This window comes from the organism of the source record quoted next, unplaced genomic scaffold (assembly GCF_019419815.1).
Source record: "Pyrus x bretschneideri cultivar Hongxiangsu unplaced genomic scaffold, Pyrus_bretschneideri_v1 Contig40, whole genome shotgun sequence".
NCBI classification, from domain to species: Eukaryota; Viridiplantae; Streptophyta; class Magnoliopsida; order Rosales; family Rosaceae; genus Pyrus; species Pyrus x bretschneideri.
This window is the reverse complement of record NW_025999724.1, coordinates 1,534,563-1,560,826: the sequence shown is the minus strand read 5'-3', so window position 1 is coordinate 1,560,826 and position 26,264 is coordinate 1,534,563. Positions and strand designations below refer to the sequence as shown.

Genomic DNA, 26,264 nt, shown 5'->3' with positions numbered 1-26,264 from the left:
TAAGTTATGTACAAAATTGAATATGATTCGTTTTTACTTGAACATAGTGATCATCAAGGCAGCCATGAGGATATAGTGTGTGCCCACCCAATGTTTCGTGCCACTTCACACATTGCCAATTGATTTGAGAGCTGAATCCTCACATTCTATCACACGAGTGATGTGTTATTGCATCTCAAATCAAAGAATAAAAGCATATCATAAGCGTTTCAAAAGATCTGGTATTAGTAGGTTTTGAATTTGATGCTCACGTTTTAACATCATCGTCACGACTCAATACGAAAGATCGAGAGAGGCATGAGGTATTTTTCAGGGTGTGCCCATTGATTTATGGCCAAGCATGGACAACCTATAAAGGCTAATTAAGTGGCCTAATTGATGGGAATTTTAGTTATCCAATGGGCAAAAGGTGTGAACCAAATTAGAAGCATTCCTTCCAGTAAAAGTTACCACCAAAAGCAGACTAAAAGTACTTTTGACTTTTTTTGTAGTTGCTTGCAATGCAATCCGGGAGTGCCACGTGCTTATCGTGTGCTGTCTTTCTGCCCACGGACTCACCCTCTCTTCCCACAGACAATCAGAGATTCAGGGTCGAGACCACAGAGAATATCTTGACATTTCCGTCTCCTTTTTCTTTTACTTTCTCTCCGGGGGCTGGAATGGCAGTAAAAAACTTTCAGTAAAATATAACGTAAAATGGTAAAAAATTGATTCACTTTACATTCTCTCCTAATAGCTTTTTGGAACAGTTTTGAGTTAATGCAAAATACTACAAGTAGATAAAAATAAGGGGTAATTTTTCTGTTTCAGCACATAATGCACATTAAGTAATTCGAAAACAGATACTGCCATGAGAAGGGCAGAGCAGTCGACGGAAGACACTCGACCATGCCGGCTTTCCGAACAACGTTGCTCGAAGATCACGGTGAAAAACCAATAAACTTCCTATCCGATTTCTTTTCTTATTGTATGGTCCTGGAAGACGCCTCCAAGCAAGAAACGTTATACAGTTCATACTGCCTTCACTTGTCCAAATGTGTAAAAATTCCAGGAGCGTCTCTTTGTCATTTCATCCTCCAGTCGACTACAGTATATGCTAGTGACAAGCAACAGTCAAGCAATGTGGGAAGTATCTCTCGTTTTCACCAATCACCAACTTTGAATTGTGGACGGTTAAGCAAAATTTTGTGTTTTCTGCAGTCAGTCCTATTGTCCATGAGTTCAGATGTGGTCTTTGAGTTGAACCAACTTTACAGTGCCGTCTCCACCGCACGAAAGAAAACCGTGTGAAACGACTTTTATATCTGTAACAGCAGCCTATGACATGGAATGTAGTGTCACCTTAAGTAATTTATCTTACGAGGTAACAGAAATCACTTACTGTGTCTAACTACAATACATATACAGACATATGATGAACAAAGGACTTACCTGGACTACTCCGCCAAAGCCTCGAGTGCTTGGTTGCAAAAATGTGTGCCTTTCATGCAACTTCGGCCAGTGATGTACCAACTTAGCTTTCTTGGCATCCCAAAGCTTAACATCTCCATCTTTGCTTCCCGTTAAGAACAAACTTGTGTTTGGGATTATGGATATCTTGGTCACACTCCCTTCACCCAGATTAATTCAGTAAAAAGTTAAATGATAAGTGATCCAACAAATAATTTTATTCACAGTTACTCTTGCATGAAAATTAATCAGGTTATACCTGAGTGAGCCTTCGGTATATACCAAAGCATCCCATTTTGATTTTGTTCCCCAAATTTGGTACCATTTTCAGAATGCGTATCATTATTCGGTGATGTCTTGATGACTTGTTCACCTTTATCCGAATGCCTATGCCTTTTACTCCTTCCAGTAGCAATGTAACGGAAATCATGAAGTCCGACATCACCACCCTTACCACCAGTCACAATAAGTGGGGAGACAGAGCCACTTCCTATGTCATTATCAAAGACAGCAAGAGAGCGTGCACCACCTTCACACAGAAAAAAATCAAGGCATATACAAGATGAAGAAAAATTATTAACTGGACAAGAAAGTTAATAACAATGTCCAACGTGTCACACAGAGAGAGAGAGAGAGAGAGAGAGAGAGAGAGAGAGAGAGAGAGAGAGAGACCTTCATGACAAAGAATAGAAGCTCGTGAGGTTGTAGGTGGAGCCAATGTATCCCATATCACCACATTAACACCATTGGAGCTATATCCAGCCACAGCAATGATTGATCCACTTGAAGTGACATAAGCAACATCGCTGCAAATGAAATTACAGTTGAAACGATAAGAAATTATCAGACTAAAATTGAGTGTTAACCACAGGTCAACAAATAATCATGCACATACAAACAATACTAGACAACCAAATGACACACATAAATTAAGCAAACATGCTGAAAAAGGTTACCAATAATAAATCAAGGTCAATAGATAAGCACTTCAATACAAATGGTCATTTGACTAGACAACCAAATGACACACATAAATTAAGCAAACATGCTGAAAAAGGTTACCAATAATAAATCAAGGTCAATAGATAAGCACTTCAATACAAATGGTCATTTGCTATGGATCAACATCCACCTAAACAGTTAAAGTTTAGGTCAACAACAAACTGTTGAACACAATGAAGTCCAGAACTATACGAGGGTATTACAATAATATCAGGTTTCTGCTATCACCGTAGAGTGATTGCATTAAATCATAACGAGGGAAGTAGCCATCCCAAAATGAAAAAATCTTGACGCAAAAGTTACTGTTACTTCATCTTAACACATACTGCAGCAATGCTCAAAAGAATTCCTGATGCTACACTTTTGTCCAAAACGTAGTTAAGAGCTTAACAATTGGAATTGTGTGATGAATTTTAAAATTTACATAGCACTTACGATGCGTGGCTGTTAAAGCATAGAGATGACTCCGTGGGACCAATGTTACTCCTTCCTCCGACCTCCAGCTGCCACGTGCACACAGTTCCATCTAAGGCCGCAGTAGCAAACCTGTGTCCACAGTGGTCAAACTGCAAAGCGGATATTGATGCAAGAGCATAAGGCGGAGGGACATTTGCAGCAGGCAGCACTCCATAAGTTGCAGTCGTTTTGTCCTTACCAAACTGCATTTATAAAATTTACATATAATTATATGCCCTTAAAGGTGACATACAGAGATGGCAAAATATTCACAAGATTGCACTTTACAGCACTTATTATGATTGTATTTGAACATAGTTTCGGTGCATTCTTCATAGTGCATTGTAGGAAGAAATATTTTACAAAAAGTGTGCGGGATAGATTGGAGGTCAGGGTAGAATAACATACAAGTGTATCATGAAAATATAAGTTACCAGTTACCACAAAGGGGACAAAGATATAATGTTTCTGGGGTAATTATGAATGTCTAAAAAAAAAGGGAAAATAAAAAAAAAATACTGCATGAATGCACCCTAGTAACAAATTATTGTAGTTAACTGTAATCAACAAAAAAACTTTGGATTTGACCACAAGACTCATCAAGCAAAGTACTATATGATAATACAATTTAAAATATCCTCGTAAGAAGACTTTCCTTAAGATTCTATCCTGCTCTGTTGAGATCTATAGGAATCTTCACAAAAACCACTCAAGGAAACCCAATGCAGATATCAGATAACAGATTGCAAATAGTATCTACAGGATCTTGAAGCAAATCCAATAACTTCACTGTCAAAAGTTTCATACCTCCCATAAGTAGATGTGTGTATTGCTAGACCCAACCAAGAAGAAAGGTCTAGATGGGTGACTTGAAAAAGCCCTCGTATTTGCATTCTCCACAGTAGCTGGAGGGTCAACAAGCTCCTCAAAGTCCTCTTGAGTTTCCCAACCTAAACCAGATGCCCCCATACCAGCATAACCTGGAACCCCAAATGCTCCACCACCTGTCAAATCTCTTCCCGGCCTTGCAAAAGAACCCACGCCAACAGTTGCTCCACCCAATCCAAGGTGTGCTCCTTTCTTGCTTCCAAGACCAACACCAGGAGAAACACATGTTGGAGCAGGGGTTGACTGAGAACCAGCCCACCCATTTGGTGGCCAATCAGCCAGTGACCAGATATAATCTGATTGATCTCTGAAAGGCATATCATTCTTCCAATTAAAAAATATAATCCCCTGAACCACAAGAAGTTGAAATTAATACTCTCTCAGATGCGCTCCCATACGGGGTGCAAAGTATAAACAATGACATTTGTCAAAATTGAAAAATCAGTTTAAATCATTCACAATATATGCATTTCTGGAAGAGCTGATCTTGCGATAAAGAAATCAGGCAAACTGATTGTAGGAAAGATCATAACTAAATATAAATTTATTTAGAGTTTTAGTAAATTTTTCATTGTTTTCTTAAGCTGCAGTTTCAACTTCAATAAATTTATACAGTTTTAGTAAAATTTTCATTGTTTTCTTAAGCTGAAGTTTCAACTTTAATTTTACTTGTTTGCTTATGTAGGTATATAGAGAACTCCATAATCAAAGGAAAATGAAATTTAACAATTTTAAATACACAGGACACATTTCTGGGGAGTAAGTAGTATATATGCAATAATTTAAACATCATTGTGGACCTACTAGTTGGTTATATGGCATGTATTTCAGTACAATTTTATTTTTTTTGCTTTTTGATGACCAAAATACATGAGGTACTTATCACAGTTCTCAAGGAAAAAAATATAGGAGGTTATATCTAGTGCACGCCCAAGCTAATAGAATCAAACCTTTAAGAAGTGTTAAGACACAGAAGATGGTTAGTCGTATGAAAATAAATTTAAGGATTTCCTCACCAGATTTGGGTTCAAGTGAAGGAACATACCTTTCGGTTGCTTGCAAGTGCAGCTTGACTCTGGTCAATGGAGTTGAGACACAACGCCTGATCCAGATAGAAGATAATCACTAAAAAATATCATCAAAAGTGCCAAAAAATGTTCTCTTTCAGGATTTAGAACCCTAATTCAATACAAAGATCTTCATGCAGTGATCAATATAATATTTGTAAATTGCCAAAAGTTAAGAGGAAAGAAATGAAGAGACGTGTACCTCCAAAAGCTCCCCGTTTCTCTTATATATCTCCTTTGGGTTTAGAAAAGGTGTGACTTCCTTTGTAATGGTTGTGTCTTTCTGCCAGGCACCAAGGAAAGAATGCCCACCCCGAAATACACTTTTAGCAGGTGATCCAGCTTCACTATTGGGAGAACTACTATTGAGTGTAACTTGATGATGGTGAATTTCCTCAGTTTCATCTGCAGCTCCAATGCCCCTGTTTATGGTACCCCATCCATTAGAGGGTTTATGATCAAGAGAGTGAGACAAGTCTACTTTTTCCTGGGCAAAACTTTCGGATATTATTTTAGGGTCAGCACAGGCATCCCATAACATATCAGATTCAAGTCTTTCACCTATCGTGTCCAATTTGACATTATCCTGATTTAGATGCTCATTGAGAGCTCCGGGTTGAGACTTGTTAGATTCTTCTAACCAAACAAGAGTCGTTACGCGCAACCCATTATCCATTTTGTGCTGTAGAAGTGATGCTAGCTGTTTTACATGATAAGAGGCAACCTGTGAAAGTGTGGGCTTCAATAACTTTACTAAGCTCAATGAGACCAGCCCAATCAGTTCTTTCAGACTGCTGCTATCAGAATCTAAACTTGCAGAGCTAGGTGCCCATGAAAAATATTTTCGATGGGGTTCACCAGCAAAACAGCCATCATCAAGGTTATACGACAACATGTTTAAGTTATGTTGCATGAATCTGGATATGTGTTGCCATAAGCAAACACTTATGATTTGCCATCTTTCATCTTCTGGAACCAAATGCGTCATATTTCTCTCTTGAGAAACCTGAAGGCCCACATTATTCTGAACCGCCACCTCTGGAATCTGGGTGAGGAGTTTCTTCATATTCATCATATCAACTTCATAAGGTGTATGCCCATTAGTAAATGTGATCAGAAGGGGTTGCACCAATAGTAAGAGAACTTTTGAGTTTCTATGACGCCAAGCATAAGCAAGATGTACATAATACTCGATCAAATCAATGATTGTAAGGGGTTCCATGATGAGATCTTCTGTGACGGAGCAAAATGTCGTTCCCAAAGCAGCCCTTAAACTCCTCAATAACAGTATAAGACCTTGAAAGTAATACTCCAAAGCATCTGACCCTGTAGATCTACTATCACCAGACACTTTGTCTTCAATATAAGGCGACTTCAGAACAGAGCATGTTATACCGCAGGCAACAATAACGCGTGAAAACAAAAGGGAAGTTTCTCTGGTGGCCTTCAAAAGCGGCTTATGCATAAGAGCATATGATAGGAATTTGTCAGCTGTTTGGATTTTATCTAGATCTTGATTTTGAGCAGTGTATCTATGTAATATATCATATCCAACAAACCACAGCCCATAATCGTACAGCGAGATTAAAATCTGCAGAATGAAAAGGAAAAAAATAAGGTCAATCTAGGACAACTAATCACTTTATGTCAGACAAACTAACAGGTTTGATCACATCACAGGCTAAAAATATACCATGCTAACAAGATGGAAGGGAACCACTGAAAACTTCTGCTCCAACTGATTTAGTGTTGTGTATAACTTCTGTTGGAAAGATTCAAGAACTTTTACATATTCCTGATTTTTGCACTCCCTTACACATGTACTATCTTGAAAAGATCCAAAGACGATATCCACCCAGCTTGGATGCTCTCTTACCAACTTTGATAAGTATTGAAGTGTCAAATCTGATTTGGCTTGGAACTCCAGATGGAGAGCCACATTACTCGATAACCAATTGCTAGAATTTCGGGGAGAAGGATTTAGAATTGCACGCAGATTTTCAGAATGCCCAAGATCTGACGTACCCCTTTCATCTGTATCCCCAGGAATGTTTGGTGAAGACGAAAGGTACTCCAAAGCTTCAAGCTTACAATAAGTATGAGATTTATTAGTCGCATATCCTTACAAAACATAAGAATTGTCCAATCATACACCTATACAATAAAATCCAATTACACTTGACAAGCCATAAGACAATAGAAAGCAGTATGAACCTTAGAAGAGCAGTTGTAACAAGAAGTGCAAAACCATATGCACAACCAATTCGAATGCCTTTCAATACATGTAAAGTCGTATGGAGTTTTTATGTAAAATTGGCAGGAGGCTTTTCTGTTTTTGGATAAGTTCATTACAGAGATCTGGATGTACATGGTACACATAGTATGACACCTATCCGCCTACTACAGAAAAAAATCATCAACATATTCCAGTACAAAGACAAGAAACCAGTTTGTATACGCAAGTCCTACAGATTATAGCATCTCGGTGTATAAACTTGACGGTGAAACTATATAGTCAAAACTCAAGCAGTATTTTGATAGAAACAGGTTATGAGCTATAAATTATGCAATTCATGAACAGGTTAACATGAGACAATAATATGGCCAACATTTCAGAATGTCATTAATCTTTCATAAAAGGAAGAATCACCTAAAACACTACATTCGCATCCAGCATATATCATTCAAAACAACAGCATGGATGAAACAGTAAACTTACTGGAAGACCGCATCTGTTTAATGCAGTAGCTGTAGTCAATATTGCCCACCTTCCGAGTAATGCACTATTTTGCTCCCCAACGGCATTTTTCATGCAATTATTGGTTGCTAGCATTAGACAATACAGACCAACGTTTGGGTCTGAAAAAGGAGCACCGTTGGACAAAAGTGCATACTTTTCAGTTGCAGAATTTATTTGGAAACCAAGCATGCATGTAAAAGATTGAGAGTAATTTCCCAGCTCCCACTGCAAATCAAGAAGAGTCACCGTAAGGTATGACATCTAAAGAACTGCGCTGCAGCACATCACAGACAGTGGCAGAGTCCATTTTAACAAGAAATACTTGTGTTAAACTATACAAACACACCTCCAAAAGGCTTCCCAACCAACAGTCGCCCTTCTCAATTGCGGATGGTAGCATGAACTTCGTAATTAAGTGTCTCTCTAGTGGCCCACCATGACCCTCAGCTAGTCGACAGATAACTAATGCAAGCTGTTCATCCGCAAGGTTCTTTGCACAAATATTGACTGCAGAAGAAGTATCACCTCCAAGCAGAAAGAAAGCAATTGCTAATTCCAGCTGATGTCTCCCCATTAAGACATATGCATTCTTCAAAGCCGCTGCCTTATTTTTCTCCTCCTGAAAGAATAAAACGTGGATGCAAAATTGAGATTGAATATTGTTAAGACAACCTAAGATTGAATATTGTTAAGACAATCTACCGGTCAAGTTCAACTGATAGTTAGTAGTAAAAAAAATGTGTGAGAGAGAGAGAGTCCATACTGGCACCAATAAGTGAAGAGAAAAAAATTTGGGACAAGGAGGACCTCAACTCAAGAAGAAACATTTCCTCCGACAGAACTCCTTCTCTATAATCTTGTAAACAAGTGATTATATATTACCCGCCTATAAATTTAAAAGTACCTGAAAATTGCGTGAAAGAAATCCAACAAGGGGCTTATCCTTCTCATCCCTGCTTATTTTGAAAAGGCCAGACAAAACTTGAATTCTATTCAGTGCAATGTACAGCAATGCACAGTCTTTAGGATCTTTCCTTTTCAGATACTGCAATCTTGCCAGTTTCTCCATCTATAGTGAAAGACAAAAACAGAGTCATGTCCTAACTGCATAAAATCATGAAGAGAATTTTAATCACTATATTCCTAGCACAATAAGGAAGCTGCATGAAGTCACTGAACATCTTAAACATGACCATTGATAAACTAAAATTACCGCACAATAATAAAACTAAACAAATTAACTGCCTTTTGAAACTGTTTTCTTTTTATTTATATACTTAAGGTTCATTGCTTATGCGAGATCAATTTATTGCCTTGGTACACTTGGTCAACACAATGCATATTAATCTTTGCCAAAATGTATGGACATCACAGACAGGTTTAACTACTATGTTTTTTTTTTATTTTTTTATTTTTCTAGATAACTACTTGGGAAATTGGAAAGAAGAGAACCGGCTTTTCTGGTGATGTAAGAAGATTGAGAAGAGCCATTTCCCTAGTTTAGTGCATAAAAGTATACAAAGAATAATCTTAGAGTATTACCCTTGAACGCAACTGTGCTGTATTTGTAAACCAAAATCCTACACCCAAATTCCGCATTTCTTGCCAAGATGGATCATTAGGTAGAAACGACCCAAATAAATTCTCCTGGCAATCAGAGTGGTACGCCCATCCAATCAACTTGGAGTCAATTACCAACTCTTCCACGGATGCCGATCTACCAGACTTTCGGAAAAAATGTAGTTGCTGAAACCTCAATCCAACCCAAAACCTACAACGAATGGACAGTTCAGAATAAAATAGAAGAATTAGAAAAAGTGAAAACATTGTTTGAATCACTATCAAGAACTAAACAACTTCAAAAAAGTTATGAGCAAATAGTACAGTTTTATGCAACACTATTAGATAAAATTATTCATCACTGCTCAACCTTTTATTCTTGGATATTTTACCCAGCTGAAACATAGATATTTTCACTATAAATTTCCCTAAATGTCAAAGATTAGTACCCCTAAAGTTGGAAAAGACAAGGCTCATAGAGACGCCCAAAAGCAAACCCTCTCCAACGAAAAAATGTCTCCTCGCTCCTCCCATTGTCAAATATAATTTTATTCCTCTCCCTTTAAATCACCCAGAAAATAGCCATCACCACACACTTCCAATAAGAGTATATATGGTTGGGCAAAGAAGAGGCTTTGTGGATTCTGTGTGTTGGCTGTGTTTTGAATGGTGCGTATGGAACAAAATATAAGAGTCTTCAAAAATTATAGAGGGGAGGGTGCAGATGGTTTGTGGGATGGTTGTCGGTTTGGGTTTCTATTGGGTTTCAGACCTACCCTTTTATAGTTATGCAAATTGGAGGGCTGTTGTTACCTAAAATCCAGTTTTTCATGTTTTATGTTAGCTAGAAATTAGTGTTCACTGTGAATGTACCTCTAATCAAATTCAAGAATTGTAACTCAAATAAAAGAATACAAAATGGGGTACAGAAGTCAGAAATACCTCCGTCCAGGTTCGTCAAGACTTTCATATGCAGAACTAGAGTTTGAACTACACAATTCAGTAAGTAGATCTATAATGGAAAGAATTTGAATCTTCTCTATGTCACTTATAGCTGCTGACTTGTACAACTTCTCAAAAGGCTCAATAAAGTCATTGAGTTCAGATTTTGTTGAGGAAGAATTGATCATATTACTGGAACCATAAGAGTCCAAGCCGTATGTAGATTGGCCAAAGCCTATTTGAAACGGAGAAGATGACGTAAATACAGATGCATCACCATTCCACTTAAATCCTTTGTCATTTGAATTTATTGAGATATGTGCATCAAAGAAATTTGACAAAGGAATCTGCGGAATGCAATGGCTAGACTTTGCAGGGCTAAACTTCCTCTCGGGAGAAGAATTAGAAGAGAGAAACTCATTAAGATGCCTCAGAGCAATGTAAGCACGCTTCCAATTTCCTAAACACATTACAGATTCCTTGTTTATTAAACTAATTAAATATTACAAAAAATACTTACTTGGAAAACAAGGAATTCAAAAAGGATTCTTTAGAAGTAAAAGACAATTTGGAAACTTCAAATTGGGACAAAAAGAGACATGCAGAGAGTGGTAGGGAGGGAGAGGGTGTGAGAGTGAGCGGGGGAGGGGGATGAATAGAAGATTTTAACCAGTACCACACAACTCACTTGAACTTCTGTGATATTAATACCTGAATAGATATTCATAAATAGAGCCTCTGGGTGATAAACTGGCAGAGATCCACTTAACTGCTCAACCACGTCATGCATGGTCCATATACCTACTTTAGTAGCCCCACTACACTTCAGTTGAGCCCTTGCTACAAACAAGCTGCTAGAAAGATAATCCTTTTTCAAATCAATCTCCAATGGAATACGAGACTTGCAATCTCCTCTGTTGTCATCAAGTAATATTTTACTAAATTGACCAAGTGCACAATCAATGAAAATTCCAGAACTAATGTCCTCTTCCATTCCACCCACAGAATCCAAGCAATTTTCCATGATGTAACTTGGATCGACATTAACAAGATGTTTCTTATCTGCAAGGAATAACCACTGACTATTTACACAAAAGTAGCTACTATGAACAAACACAGCTGACAATCTGGGGCCCCAAAAGAAATCATTAATGGGAGGGAAGGTATGAGTCGACGCAATGCAGACCCATATATCCGTTTTCAATGATTTTTCAGAGTTTAATAAAGTCTGGCCACCGTAACGCTGCTGGGAATATACTTGCAACTGATTTTTTGTGCAAACTCCAAGTAATAACTGACCATTTCCAAATGATAGCCAATTTAAAGCAACAAGATCTTGACCAAAGGATATTGTACCTTCTAGCATAAAAGACCCTGCACCTGCTAGGAGTACAGAGTCCCATATATGAAGAGTGCTAACAGTATTTGAAGAAAGCTCCTTCCAAAGGGTTGCTATCTTACCACCACAGTCAGACAAGCATACATGGCTAATAGGTCCTTGATGTGCCTGAAACTTACCCACAAGTTCCCATGGAATGTGAGGTGTTGATGGCTTATCCATGTCACTCCTCCACAATTTCAAGCTACCATCGGAGCAACCTGTAGCCATAATATATGGAGGACAGCATCGATCAATAATAGAAGCCAAATTCTTTTCCATAGATATCTTTCTTCCCGGGTAGACCACAGCAAAACTTGTAACCTCATCATATATGTGAGGATCTGGGATCTGTGATGAGCAAGGTTTTACATTAAGACAATATCTTTTATCGGCAAAAGTAGTTTCAAATCCCCACATACTGCCTTCAGACGCATTTCCTGCATCAAAATTGCACTCACAGTAGCTTCTTGACAAATCAAAAGAATGCAAGGTTATTTCCCAAGAAAGAGCCTGAAACCCATTCATCCATACACCCAAAAGCAAAAATTTATTAGATTTTAGGGTTTTAGGACAAGTTGAAGGCAAAGGAATTGAAAAGATACTAGCAGGACCATCCACAAAAGGACCATGACCTGTAAAAGGTATTGTACATAAGTAGTGACATTCTATACTTTCTTCCTCATTGTGATGAACTTTTACAACAAAGCAATCAATCCCTCCAGCATGTCCCATAAGAAGAATAACTGCTTCATTTCCGATTGATGGTGCCCACCTCAAGCTTGTATATTTGGAGCATGAACCTTGAGTCGCAAGCTTCCCACAAAGCTCCCATGTTGGAATTAATGTTGGGCGGTCCAAGATGCAGTTGGAAATGGTAGAAAAGAACCAAAAAAGAAGTAATCCACAAGAATCTAAAGAGACAGCCAATTCAACTTCACAGCTATAAGGATGCACATCTACTTGTAAGATTCTTCCAGCATGACCATCCAAATTCAGGAGTCCACCAGCTGAACATGATAAGATGTTCTCCACACCAGATTTATTAACGGGTGCATCCTCTATATTATTTGACATCTGAGTATGTATTTGTGACCAAACCAAGGAATTACAAGGTAATAAATGAACCGAAGAGCATAATGTTGGTGGACCAGACAAGCAGTTCCTTGAGATAACGACTTTATTAAGAGGTATTCCATCTTTACAATTAGAAAGTCCAGTCCAATTAGAATGTCCCACTTTTAGACCTTGCAGTTTCTGTGTCTTCCATAAAGTAACCCGTGGAAATCTTACTGGTGAGACATCGTCAAGACAGTGTATAGCCCACAAATTTACCAACATTCCGGGGCCAAACCCAATTATCCACTCGCAGTTACCAGCCTGGTCCTGCAGATAACCTTTTGTGGAGAAAATTTGTTTAGCTCCTTCACTAGTTTTACATACACCCCCAATTTCTGTAGCCCACATCACATATATATCAGTGCCCAGAAGTCCATTCAAAGCCTGGTTTATCTCTATTACAGCGGCTACAGAAAATGACCATCTCATTGTTTTGGGGTCATTCATGTCCTTACCAAATTTTCTTCCCCTTCCTTCATCAACCTCGCACCATAACCTAACAGTTCCATCTGTGCTACAAGTGAGCAACAATTGCCTTGGTGGATGTTTTGCATCTCTGTTTAAATGCCTTCCGGTAGATGGTCTCCATTGAATCATTGAGACAGCATGAGGATGATGTAGCTCGGATTTCAAAAATCCAGATTTTCCATCACTTTGACATACTAACACACATTTGCTAGCCTTATTAGTTGACAATCCTTCAGTCTGCCATTTACTCTGATAAGCTGCAGTTGCAAATGGTCCATCGAGAGACCAAGTTGCGGTGACCATACTTTGTGGCAGCTCTGCTTTAAACTTCCAAGCAATTTCCCAAAACCTGCCATTTCTTTTCCACAAAACCACCTCAACTCCACCGGAAATAATTCCATCCCCTGAGCCCGTCCATCTGATTGCCTTAACCTTCGTCGACTGTACAAGTACTGCATTCTGGCTCCAACAAAAAGAACCTGAATATGAGTAAAAAGATTTGAAATTTAATACATACAAACCAAATTAATAACAAAAGAATACAGAATTATTGCCTATAATAAATTACTAAACTTTTAGGAACTAAAAGCCAACATTAATCATATTGCCATTTTGGACCACATGAATGCAGAAAATCACAAGAATGTCAATGTATTTGTAATCAAATATCACTTCCTTTCCTGATTTGCTTTCTCAGAAACCAAACAGAAAACAACTACGTTCGACATCTAACCAGGCTTCTCTGTACTCTATGCCCAAAGTCCAGTCGCCAATTCAAAATATCAACATTTCACCTCATTTTCTATCTTAAATTTCAGCAACCAAACAGGAAATATGAAACCTTTTTGCTGCAAGCAGTTTACACACCTGCTACTAGACATTCATTCAAGTCCTGCTGTCAATTCAAAACCTTAACATTCACTTTTCATTTTCTCTCTCAATTTTCTCAGTAACCAAACACTAAAACAACCTCCAACAATCACGCACCTTTGGACGTCGCCGAGTCATGCGAGAACACCCAAACGCAATTCTCAGCTGCGGCAGCAAGCTCGCCAATCGAGGGCGTGGCTGGGGACCAAGAGACAGCTTCGACGGCCGATGAGGGGTCGCCGGAGAGCTCGAATACCTGCCGGAAAATGGGTCCGATGAGTGTTTCTGTATCGGAGAGTGGGGAGGGGAAGTGGGAGATCACTAGTAGTGATGAGGCTCCGTAGGCGACCCATGAAAATTCCAGAAAGTCGGGGAGCCAGTCGATGGTGGATCCCGGTGGGTCGGATCGGGTCGGGGCAGGAGGTGTCGGGTCGGATCTGAGGATTTGGAGAGGGAGGTGGTGGGTGGGGCCCGCGGCGGAGATAGAGGTTTGGGACGCGGAGGGTGCGTCTGCGTCCGGCATTGGGTTTTGGGTTTGGTGAGACGGTGAGCGAGTGAAAATAGAAAGAAGAGGGAAGGAGGAAGAGGGCAGACGTCGAATGTGGCGCGAAGGAGACGACGTCGTGTAGGCGAAACGACCCTAAAAAAATATTCGCATCAGACCAAAGGCAAAATCACTGAAATGGCCTCCATCTCCATGTGTAATTCGAATCAAACTCAAGGCTGTAAAGTGATATTTTCTTTTGACAATATTAAAAAAAGTGTACCAATTCGAATATTTACTTGAAATTAAAATTGAAAAGAAAAATCAATTTGCCCTAATTACTACTGTATGTATGCGGTAAGCATGTCATGCTACTTGCTACATTCAAATGAGTTTGAGGTTGAATAGTATCATTTGATATTTTTTTTTTCTTCTCAAGATTCGATTCTGATTAATTGACCAAAAATAAGTATATAGATCAAGATTTTCAATCCGATAAGATAATATTTTCGAACTTCAGGCACTGGTCAGCTCCCGTTAAACCTAAATGTTACAACTTTATATGATTCTTTATTTTTGTGTACACAATGAATTTGAAATATAGCTAAGTTTAGCAACTATAAGACTCAATCTCCATGTGTTTTTGGTGGCTTGTATGACATCCATTTGAGGGTTTTGGACTGCAGTTAGACTGCTATTGTCCATTAGTTTGGTTGGTAGTCTCCTAGAAGCAAACCTCACATCGTCAAGAGCCTCTTGCATACAACCGAGATATATCTATGTTCCTATAACACTCATCACGTGGGTTATATCCCGGGTGACAGCCGGGTCTTTCTCGGGTCTTGATTCTTGAGCAGTGGTAACTTATACAGTGACCAACACAACCTTGATAGTAAGCAAGGAACCAGGTAGGAAAAAAAAAACAGTTCAACAAAGGTACAAACACGACTTAAATTTCACAAGAGAAGCATCCAGGAATAAAGTGAACGAGAGTAAAAGAAATACAGGAAGTGAAACCAAGTGGAAGTTAAACAGCTTAAACATGATATGTACAAAATTTGCAGCAAGGGAAAGAAGAGCCGGGGAGAGAGGCGTTCTCTGTCAAGTGTTGTATCCAAATCCAGACCGCCTCTTGGATCCTTCCTTCTTCGTCTTTTGGGAGTTGGGATCGAGCAGATTTTCAAGCGATTTTCCTTTTCTGTTCCTTGCCCTTCCTGCTTCTTTCAAAAGATCAGCTAGCCTTTTCTTCTCGTCGTCAAAATCTGGATTTGCCGTCCCAAGCTGCTCTTCCCTCACCTTTAAGACGTGCTCCAACATCTCAATTGCAGCTTCTACTCTGTAATAAATAACAGAATTTCATGTTCAAAGGACGAACTGAACTTGCTACAGAACTCAAACATCATGGTCCCTATACAAGTTTTACGACTGGATAATCAAAAAAACCTAATACGACGCTCGGCATTTCAGCAATTCTGCAAACACGCAAAATTTTCTATGATCTCAAAGTATAAATTGTAATTGATTTCAAAACGGACAAGCATCTCTACTTTCTGATACAAGCCTTCAACCTTTTACTTTACATCAGCCGCCTGACAATTACCCACGGAAGATCAAAAGAATAGAGGAACGATCATGATGAGTACCAGGGAGTAGCAACTGATTACGACTTCAAGCAAATGTGAGGACTCCTTACTAAAGTGACTTTTGACAGACCTCCCATATTAGACCGCATCAACTCTACAAGCTAAATTGTTCACTATCTATACTTCCACTATATCTTAGACATACAAGCTCACTGCAAGCAAAAGTATTTTTTGATAAACAATAATTCAACATAAAACAAAACAAAACAAAAGTGATCATAAGTATAAACAATGGGGCATAGACGTCTGCCGCCCAAGTGCTTCTGTGTAGATTCTAATAGCAGCGAAAACAAACTATTTACAGAATTTAAGAAATCCTTGTAGCTTATGTGTCAAAGATGAGTTACCTTCCCATGGCATCATATGTTGCTGCAAGATTAGTATACACTCCAAGAGTATCGGCGTGACAAAGGCCACACTCCTGCTCAAGTATCTCCTTTGCTTCTTCAAAAAGTTGAGCAGCCTCGTCCAATTTGTACAACTGCACACCAGCCAATCCCATCTGGTTCAACACAACACCAAAATAGGCAGATTTCCTCTCCCCGCCGGCCCTAAGCTTTGATATAGCACTCTCAAAAGACGTCCAAGCGTCCCTGTACCTCCCGACCATGTAGAACATAACGCCCATCTGTGCTTCTATTCCTGCGATAGAGCTCCTCTGTGCAGGTGTATCATCTAATAACTTCATCGCCTTCTGCAAGAGATTCAGTGCCTCCTCAGGCTCATTGACAGCTTCATAGATGGCTGCGATTTCAGTCAACCCGCTAGCAAGCTCCTCGGGTACGATTCCAGGTAAAGGTTTTGCATATATCCTCAAAGCATTCTCACAGTAGGATTTAGACTCTCTTAACTTACCCGTCTTGTAATACAGGTCAGCAAGGCGAATAAAGACGGATGCTACTGAAGGGTGATTTTCGCCCCTCATGGATTTCATGACAGTAAGTGCTTTCTGGTAGGAGAAAACAGCCTCATCAAAGCGGCAAAGAGATAAGTAAATATCGCCAATGCCCATGTCAATAGCGGCAACCTCATTGTCCTGTCCATTGGCAATCATTATCATGCTTGCAAGGACAAGGTGCTCAAGTGCAGATTCATAATCTCCCTTTGCCTCATAAATGAGAGCCATGAGACGCCGGTCAGCAGCCTCTTCAACAGACGCTGGCGAGTTGTGCTTCCTGCGGATTTCAAGCGTATTCCTACAGTATTTCTCCGCCTCATCGAATTGCATTACTTGGACATGGGCTTCTGCTAGGTACCTGCCATTTCCAATGTCTTATGTTTGTGTTTCCAGCACGTTTTTACGGTGCTTAAATTCTAATTATTATTTTTTTGTTTTCTAAGGATAATAAGAAAACATGGTACTGAAGAAATTACATTGCATAAGCAAGTTCTAAGTGGATAAGCCTATCAATACAAGTAACACAATCAAATTTCTGCCCACATCGATAAGTTGTTAACGCAAAGTAAGTGTTTGATAACCATTGATTCATGCGACATCCTACAACATTAATCAATTGTTAACAATAGCCGCGGGCGAGTGGACATCTCCAAACGTTGATGCGTGTATCAACGGTTGAGAGTTGTTCACACATGGCTAAATGTATCAACTGCTGTGAGTCGCCCACTAGCACAAGCAGACTAACCAAAGCAGTCATATAGCCCCACAACTAATCCTTAAGATAATGGTAATTTAACTACCAGATAAACCATGGCGCAATGTAGCAATTTTACAGCCTCACTAGCTAAAATGAGCCTGTAGAGCTGAACAAGCAGATAAAGAGATGAGCTTTACTTCACCTGCAAGTCTCCGCAACTCTCGGATCCGACTCACCCAGAGTCTCCTTTTGGATCTTCAAACCCGACCCGTAACATAAAATAGACTGCTCAAGCTGTCCCAGCATCGAATACGTGTCACCCAGCTGCATGTACCCCGAGAACTTTGCCAGAGCATGATCCGACCCATTTTCCAGATCCGACACCTCAATGGACCTCTCCAAGACCCGAACCGCCTCCTCAAACCGGCCCAAATTACAGCATATCGCCGCCACTACGTGCAAGCTCATAGCCAGGTCAAGACCAGGACCCGAGCAGCGCTCGAATGACTTGGATGCCCGAATGGCGTAGTCCAAGGCCTTATTCGGGTTCTCACCCGACCCAATAGTGTCCCGGGCGAGCTTCAGCAAAAAGGGACCCAGATCCGGGTTGTCGAGCGAGGTCTCGTCGATGGGTAGCTTCTCTGAGGCTGGTTTTTTGGCGGGTCTGGCCCGAGTGGTCGAAGGCGATGGGGTTTTAGCGCCATTGGAGTGCTCTGTTTTGCGGGCCGGGTCGGGTACGAAAATTGGCGGCGAAGGTGCTCCAAGAGGCGAGTTTTTGGGTGAGACTAAGCCTGGCATGGCTGAAAAGCTGAGGTACCCAGAATCAAATTCGACAAATTCAAGCTAGAAATTGATATATTTCAAATACCCACAACTGAATTTAGCTAAATTTTACCAAATGTGGTGAGAAATAGCTGCGTAAATGAAGAATTTGAATTGGGTTTCCTTTTCTGTATTACAAGAAGTAGGGAACTGATAAGGGGCTGGTAAAAACTTGAATTTGGTTCAGTGTGGAGAGGAGAGAGAGAGAGAGAGAGAGATTAGGTGGGTAAAAAGAGAGAGAGAGAGTTAATGGGGGTGGGGGTGGAGGGTTGCTTGGAAGAGACGCCCAATGATGGAGGAATTGGGGTTGGAGTGCTTTAATTTGATGATCAGCTTTAAAACGAAAAAGGGGACCAACAGAGATACGAAATCCATTACAGTAATTTTTCTTTTTTTTTTTTCACTTCCTTCTGCGCTGTCTTTCTATGCTTTGCTTCGTCTGTAATGTTCCTCTGCTCTGCTGACTGGAAGAGAACGAGAGAGGAGAGAGAGAGAGAGTCAGAGAAGGCTGGAGCTGGTTGGTTTCTGCTGTTTTGTAAGTATCGGCCCACAACGTGGCCCGGAGTATCTGTTCTGTAATTATTGGATTATTTTTAGGTCCGATTATAATGTTACGTCTCATTTAGGCCTTGTTTGACATTGTTTTTACTTATATACAAAACTGTTCAAATTTTAAAGTTAAAAAGTTTGATAAAAGTAGGATTTGGATCCTCTCCTAAGCTTAGGAGGCTAAGTCTCCTGAGCAAATCACACGGGTTGTTGAATTTTGATTCAATGACTACAATTATTATAATTTTTAGAGAGGTCTCCTATTTGTAGTCATTGGAGTAAAATCCAACGGTCTGTGTGATTTGCTCAGGAGACTTAGCCTCCTAAGCTCAGGAGAGGATACAAATCTATAAAAGTAAAATACTTTACTTATTTTTAAGGAAACTTTAACGAAAAACTCCTGGTACTGTTTACTTTAACAAAAAACCAAATTTTTACTCTAAATAGTCAATCATGGTACTTTCACTTACAACACCTTTTTTTCCTTATTGTTAAAACTCAAAGTTTCAAGCTTTTTTCATTAGTTTTCCTTATTTTTAAAGCAATATCTTCCAAACGACAACTTTTATAAGTTGTTTTTATAAAACAAAAAAAAGTTGGACGTTTAATGAATAATTTTAATTGTTATATACCCTCAAAAATTTATATTATTTATCCGTCTATTCACATCCTCTCCATTAGAGAACAAACGACCGCCACCACCTACCACTACAACTATTAACCTTAAATCATTACCGCCATTACCACTATCCTCATTATCACCACTGTCGTCCCACTATAATCGTCGTCACGATTGCTATCACTGCCATCGCACCACTGCCACCACAATCGCCGTTACTAGCACCACAACTGCCACCACGGCCATTACCACCACCATCATTGACATTGTCACACCCATAATCTACAGCCACCACCACCACCACCACAACCATCGTTATCACCTCTATCATTGACTTTAACACCATTGCTACCTTTACAACCTAAATACCATACCCTGTTATTGGTGCGAACATTGTACCCCCACCATTGCAGTAGCCATAGCCCAACATTGGCCTCGCCACCGTTGTTGCCACTACCCACCATTATTTTGTCCCTTTTTGTAATTATATACAATTATATTACTTTTACATTAAAGTTTATCAAACGCTTTTGCATTGTTTTTTTATACTCACAACATTTTTTTTTAAATACAGTTCATTAATTCCTTTATTTTATAACTGATTATTCTAAAAGCACAATATAAACAGTTTTTTTTTTTTTTTTAAGTACAGGTTTCCCAAAATGGCCTTCAATGGTACACATTTTATGTGAGATCCAACCATTACAAAGATCAAGTAGATTCCTATATCCGTCAATTTTCTGGACCACTCAAAAATACCAAAATAGAAAATCATACATATCAAAACTAATCTTGGTTATGTCTTCCATAGAAAAATATATAAACAAGAGTGATTTTAGATTAATATTGTTGTGTATAAGAGTAATTTAAGTTTTTATTTCTATTTTTATGAATTTAATATGTACTTCAGCTAGTTACTTTCTACAAAAAAAAAAAAAAAAAAAATTGAAACAGAAGATACTTCAATGATGGAAAACAATCATGTTTATGCACTATAATGTGGATTTCTATGAACAATTGAGAATAAGATATTTGGTTTTGTATCCACTCAAATGAAAAATTAAGGCGACAACTCAAAGCTTCATCGTCTTGGGATGGCCCAAGGAATCAAAAGTAGAACAAAAATTACAATATTGAAACCCTCGGGTTGATGTTGTGGCGTGTCTTGTCTTGTCATTTTTTTGTTGGTGTTAAAGTTTCATAATTTTATATATATAATTATAAATCTTTTGATATTAATTTCAAGTAATTACTAAGGATAGAGTTTTATATTTATTATTAGAATTTTGACTAAAGGGTTATTTGAAAGTGAAATAAAATAAGAGGGTTCTGAGTGTAATGTCTCAAATATAAGAAGGATTTCCTTAAAACTCGATAAATATTAGAGAATGTTAGTGTAATTAATCCTAATTTAGCGGAAGATTTGTATTTTTTTAACTCACTGTGCCCTGATGATTTGTGTAATTTCAAATATAAGAAATAGGTTGAATACCAAGGAGCTTTTACCACGAGAAATTTTTTATTGTGACGGGAACACAAATGGTACATCACGTGTTTTTATGTAAGTGGTGAGAAATTTTATTTTTTAAGTTATTAACTTTTTAACACGCATATCATATCATTTGTATAATAACACATGGTATACCACCTTATGTGCCGATCACACTGAAAAATCTCTCATTTACCACCTAAACCTTATTGGTAATGCAACTTGTAAAATAAAATTGAAGAGCTTGAGTGGTTTTATGGTATTGCAACCCACAATCCCACTTGCTATGAAAAGTCTAGAGGAAGAAGATGAAGTTATTAGCTTATGCAAGGCCTTGTCGATTTGCATGCAAACATATAGAAGAGCTTTATTGAAAACCATGATATAAATAAGTTTTTTTTTTTTTTTAAATACTTTCAAACGAGCTATAAGACTTTCCTATCATTCTTATTGTCATATCACTATTTGAAAGAAGACTTTCAATTATTTGTTAGATCACCATCAATGAAGATTATTTAAATAAACAACTAAGATATGTATTGTATGATTATATTTTACGGAATTAATGTTGTAAGTAAAATGAGACACGAGAACATAATTTGTGGGCCAAATTGGGTCAAATTAGCTTTGAGAGGAGTCGTAAAATTGACCCAAGTTTAAATCGCAATTTGAGCATAAAGAATTCTTGGTTCGATTTTTGTGGGAATCACCGATTCATTTGTGCCTTATGCGGTGTCGTTTCCAGATGATGAGCACTTCCCTTCCCGCGCAGACGAACGGTCATTGACATTGATTTCCGGAAACGCCCCCAAAGAAATGAAGATATTCCCAACGCCGCCCAAACGAAATTCGTCAGACTCGTTGCTTCAATTCCGTTTCTAACCGCCAAAACGAACCATGCTTTCCCGTCCTCCCTGACTCGGACTCCCCCACCCAGAATCGCGCCCCTTTATATACCTCTCTCTCTCTCTAACTTCTGTACGGACACACACTCTTTCTCTCTCTACCTCAAGATTTTACAGCTCTGTATCGATTTTTTCCTCTTTCTCGTAGGAAATGGGGAAAACGCTCAATGATCTCCTCACCGAAACAAAAGAAGCGGAGGCTCCTCCGCCTCCGGTGCCGGCGACGGTCGAGAAATCTTCCGATGATGTCATCTCGCCGGAAAGGATTTCATGCTCTCCGAACGATGAAGAAGAGCCTGAGACAAAGCCGTCGGAGAAAGATTCCAATTCTTTAACCAATGAAGGCTCGACATCGAGTCTGAAATCGACAGAAGCTTTGGATTACGATCAGATTCACCAAATGATTGCGAATTGGAATGCTGAGTCAAAAAAGTCGGCAGAAGAAAGTGCAATAACCTCTGATTCGAGTCCGACGGAGAAGTCAAGCTCGGAGACGTTTACGGAATCTTTGGATGCTGGCGAGATGCCAAAACGGAAGGAAGAGTGCGAGAGACCGCCAGCGAAGAAGACAACGAACTTCCAGCGAAATGATGACGTTCCAGTGAGTGTGAGCGCGGCGAAGCCAGGGGTACTGTTGCCGTCTCCAAGTGTGGGAGCGAGCCTTATTGAGAACTTGGATCCTTGGAAGGAAGGTTCGCCAAAGACGAAATCGGCAGGGAGTCCAGGGATGGTGGAGGAGGCTTGGGAGAGACTCAAGAAGTCGTACGTCTACTTCAAAGGCAAGCCAGTGGGCACTCTTGCAGCTATGGATCCAACGGCTGAGACTTTGAATTACAATCAGGTATACCAAATGTTTCTTGTTAATAACTTAATTGTTGATTAGTGCTTCTTGATTAATTGCTGATTAGTGCTTCTTGATCAACTGTTGATTAGTTGCTGATTGATGCTTCTTGATTATCTGTTTATTAGTGCATCTAATTGTGGATTAGTGCTTCTTGATTAATTGGTCTATAATTTCTAAGTTTAGGTATTGAAGATGGAGTATTTGCAAGTGTTTGTGTGTCTCTAATTCAGAAATTTAGGCATTGAAAATGGGGAATGCAAGTATTATTCTTCATTGTATTTGATAACTTGTGACACTAATTAGCCAGCTTGTTAGTGTTCACCTGATAGATGTCAGTATTCAGAATACTACAAATATGGGAAAGAGAATTGGTAACTTCAATTTATTTTGTTTATATTGTTTGAATTGGTTGGAAATAGGCGTTAAGAATGATCCCAATCAAGTAATGATATGTAATGCAGGTGTTTGTGAGAGATTTTGTTCCTAGTGGTTTGGCCTGCCTGATGAAAAAAGAACCAGATCAACGAGATGTTGTAAAGAATTTTCTCCTCAAGACCCTCCACCTCCAAAGCTGGGAAAAAAGGATTGATAATTTTACGCTTGGAGAAGGCGTTCTGCCAGCAAGTTTTAAGGTTCTCTTTGATCAACATCGTAAGAATGAAACTTTAGTTGCAGATTTTGGTGGCAGCGCAATTGGAAGAGTTGCGCCTATTGATTCTGGGTTCTGGTGGATCATTTTGCTGAGATCATACACCAAATGCACTCGTGATCACTCACTGGCAGAGCTTCCTGAGGTGCAGACGGGAATAAAGTTAATTCTCAATCTTTGCCTGTCAGATGGGTTTGACACATTCCCGACACTTCTCTGTGCAGATGGCTGTAGTATGATCGACAGGAGGATGGTGAGTCTTTTCTTTTCTGTTTGTAGGATTCTTGAAACTGTGTATCAGTTTTGAGTCGGTTTATTCTCCCAACTCCTATTAGAATATTGGCCTCACTAGCTGAAATGATATGTACTAATAGACACATTCTTGTGGTAAAATCTTGGTTCAGTACAGGATTTGTTTATGTGGCAATATAGTTTGCCTGCTAGAGAAGTTAGAATGCCATAACTCGCATGTTTTTCACTTCGATCTCTTAGTGATTTTGTGGAAAATTACTTGATATCTAATTTTCTGTGGTTTGGCCTTGTCAATTGCATCCATGGTTTTCCCAACTAGTCTAAGGATACCTTATAATTAAGTGAACCAAATTTCATGCATTTTCTTGATTTTTGGACAGGGGATGTATGGTTATCCAATTGAGATTCAAGCACTCTTCTACTTTGCATTGAGGTGTGCGCGGCAGCTGTTGAATCCAGAACGTGGTGGCAAGGAGTTCCTTGAGCGGATAGATAAGCGCATCTCAGCTCTCAGCTTTCACATCCAGACGTATTACTGGCTTGATTTTACACAGCTAAACAATGTGTACCGCTACAAAACTGAGGAGTATTCCCATACTGCCGTCAATAAGTTTAATGTCATTCCAGAGTCTATCCCTGACTGGGTTTTTGATTTTATGCCCTTGCGAGGAGGATATCTGATCGGCAATGTTAGCCCAGCTAGGATGGACTTCAGGTGGTTTTTAGTTGGGAATTGTATTGCCATCCTCAGCTCTCTGGTAACACCTGTGCAAGCTACAGCGATTATGGACTTGATTGAGGAGCGATGGGAGGACTTGATTGGGGAGATGCCTCTGAAAATTATTTACCCTGCATTGGAGGGACATGAGTGGAGAATTGTCACGGGATTTGATCCGAAAAATACACGATGGAGTTACCACAATGGTGGTTCTTGGCCAAGTAAGCTCTTATATGTTTGCTAATTGCTACTGCAGTTGTTATGCTTGTCCATTTTAGAACCTCTAATCCTCATTTTAGCCATTGAAGTAGTGAAGATTTTTCGTTTAAATCGTTGAATAAGCTGTTGGGCTGTTTTTGTTTGTTGCTTGCTTTTTACGTACTGATCAAGTGACTCTTGTATCTATTTGCATAATGTGACAATTTCAATTACCATTTGCCGCCACTTTTCCAATCAAAATCTTCAGCTATGTAGCGTGTCTAATCCGTTGTTCTTCATTGGACGTGATATTTGATGTTTGTTAGTAACTTAGTGTAGCTCATCGAATGCTGACACATGTGTTTGCTCTAAAACAAATATGCAAATGTGGCTTGACAATTGTTAATGCGTCATCCTCTCTTGCAGCGCTGCTGTGGCTGCTTACCGCAGCTTGCATCAAGACCGGGAGGCCTCAGATGGCGAAGAAAGCAATAGAGCTGGTGGAGCAGCGACTCTCGAAAGACGGGTGGCCCGAGTACTATGACGGCAAGACAGGGAGGTACATTGGGAAGCAAGCAAGAAAGTACCAGACTTGGAGCATCTCCGGATACCTGGTTGCTAAGTTGATGATCGAGAATCCGGCCAATCTTGCACTCATCTCTCTTGAAGAGGACAAGAAGATAGCCAAGCCAAGGCTTACCCGCTCTGCTTCTTTCTGAATAAGAAGACCACAGTGAAGTGGCACATGATTACATGGAGGTACATAACGGGTGGTTAAACTGATCGAGTTACCATTCTACTTTTGATTGAATTGGACATCATGGAAGTGGTTTCTGAGATTCTGTTGTGCCATGAATTGGCTATGAACCTATCAAAGTGGTTCATCCATTTTTTGGCTTCATTTCTTTATGGTTTCATAGCCTTGCCCTTTTGATTTGTGTTTTTAGTGATCGGGAATGTTGGGTTAATCATTTTAGTGGTCTTTGAATTTGTACCCGTGTTTCACTTTAGTCGTTGAATTTAGTTTTTAAATATCATGATTCTTCAATTACGTCGCACATCGTTTTGTTACTCTTTATTTCATTTGCATGCATATTTAAAGAGTGATACAGATAGTTTAAATGTACTAAAATAAAATTGATAAAATAACTATAGTGAGACATATGGAAATTGAAAACTAAATTGAAGGACCAAAAGTGAAACTTGGGAGAAATTCAACGGCCAGTATCACAATTAATCCTAATTTTGCATGTTCTTTGCTAAAGGCGTGGTCAAAATTTGGGGATACTATCTATTTCTGATCAGGAGAAAAATAGGAAACGTAAAATAATCAGCTGACAACAGCCCTGATGAAAGTAACAAAATATAATATAATTCTTTTTAGTTTTAATAAACGACTTTTTTTTCAAATAATTTAATAAATGATATTATCTAGAGAATTTTAACGAAAAGCTTGCACTACTGTTTAGTTTAATGAAAAATCATAATTTTTTATTAAAAAGTCAATATTGGTACTATTTATTTTATCCTTTATTTTATCCTTATCGTTAAAATTCAA

The 26,264-nt window shown here is 39.1% G+C and overlaps 3 protein-coding genes across 5 annotated transcripts; 1 reads left to right on the top strand and 2 right to left on the bottom strand.

Moving 5' to 3' along the window:
* Positions 1-660: 660 nt before the first annotated feature.
* LOC103964230 lies at positions 661-14,550 on the bottom strand. Of its 3 annotated transcripts, none has more exons than XM_009377141.3 (16): positions 14,057-14,546; positions 10,816-13,548; positions 10,105-10,564; positions 9,145-9,373; positions 8,507-8,671; positions 7,949-8,221; positions 7,582-7,827; positions 6,556-6,948; positions 5,065-6,453; positions 4,841-4,897; positions 3,715-4,143; positions 2,887-3,110; positions 2,122-2,255; positions 1,709-1,978; positions 1,432-1,610; positions 661-1,317 (listed from the first exon to the last, which is right to left on the bottom strand). In XM_009377141.3, the coding sequence occupies exons 1-16, from the start codon at positions 14,460-14,462 to the stop codon at positions 1,222-1,224; spliced, it is 7,683 nt and encodes a 2,560-aa protein (XP_009375416.2). In that variant the 5' UTR covers positions 14,463-14,546; the 3' UTR covers positions 661-1,221. The 3 variants fall into 3 exon arrangements, with proteins under 3 accessions (XP_009375416.2, XP_009375417.2, XP_048422087.1); XM_009377142.3 differs by having other exon boundaries at positions 10,816-13,528; positions 14,057-14,211; XM_048566130.1 differs by lacking the exons at positions 661-1,317; positions 1,432-1,610; positions 1,709-1,978; positions 2,122-2,255; positions 2,887-3,110 and having other exon boundaries at positions 3,923-4,102; positions 14,057-14,550.
* Positions 14,551-15,356: 806 nt separating this feature from the next.
* On the bottom strand, positions 15,357-18,950 carry LOC103964231 (protein KINESIN LIGHT CHAIN-RELATED 1). Its single transcript, XM_009377143.3, has 3 exons — positions 17,864-18,950; positions 16,414-17,322; positions 15,357-15,759 (listed from the first exon to the last, which is right to left on the bottom strand). The coding sequence occupies exons 1-3, from the start codon at positions 18,457-18,459 to the stop codon at positions 15,525-15,527; spliced, it is 1,740 nt and encodes a 579-aa protein (XP_009375418.2). The 5' UTR covers positions 18,460-18,950; the 3' UTR covers positions 15,357-15,524.
* A 2,908-nt stretch (positions 18,951-21,858) lies between these two features.
* Positions 21,859-25,746, top strand: LOC103964264 (probable alkaline/neutral invertase F). Its single transcript, XM_009377182.2, has 4 exons — positions 21,859-22,886; positions 23,351-23,791; positions 24,171-24,729; positions 25,133-25,746. Exons 1-4 carry the CDS (start codon positions 22,197-22,199, stop codon positions 25,423-25,425), a joined length of 1,983 nt encoding a protein of 660 aa, XP_009375457.2. The 5' UTR covers positions 21,859-22,196; the 3' UTR covers positions 25,426-25,746.
* The last annotated feature ends 518 nt before the right edge of the window (positions 25,747-26,264 follow it).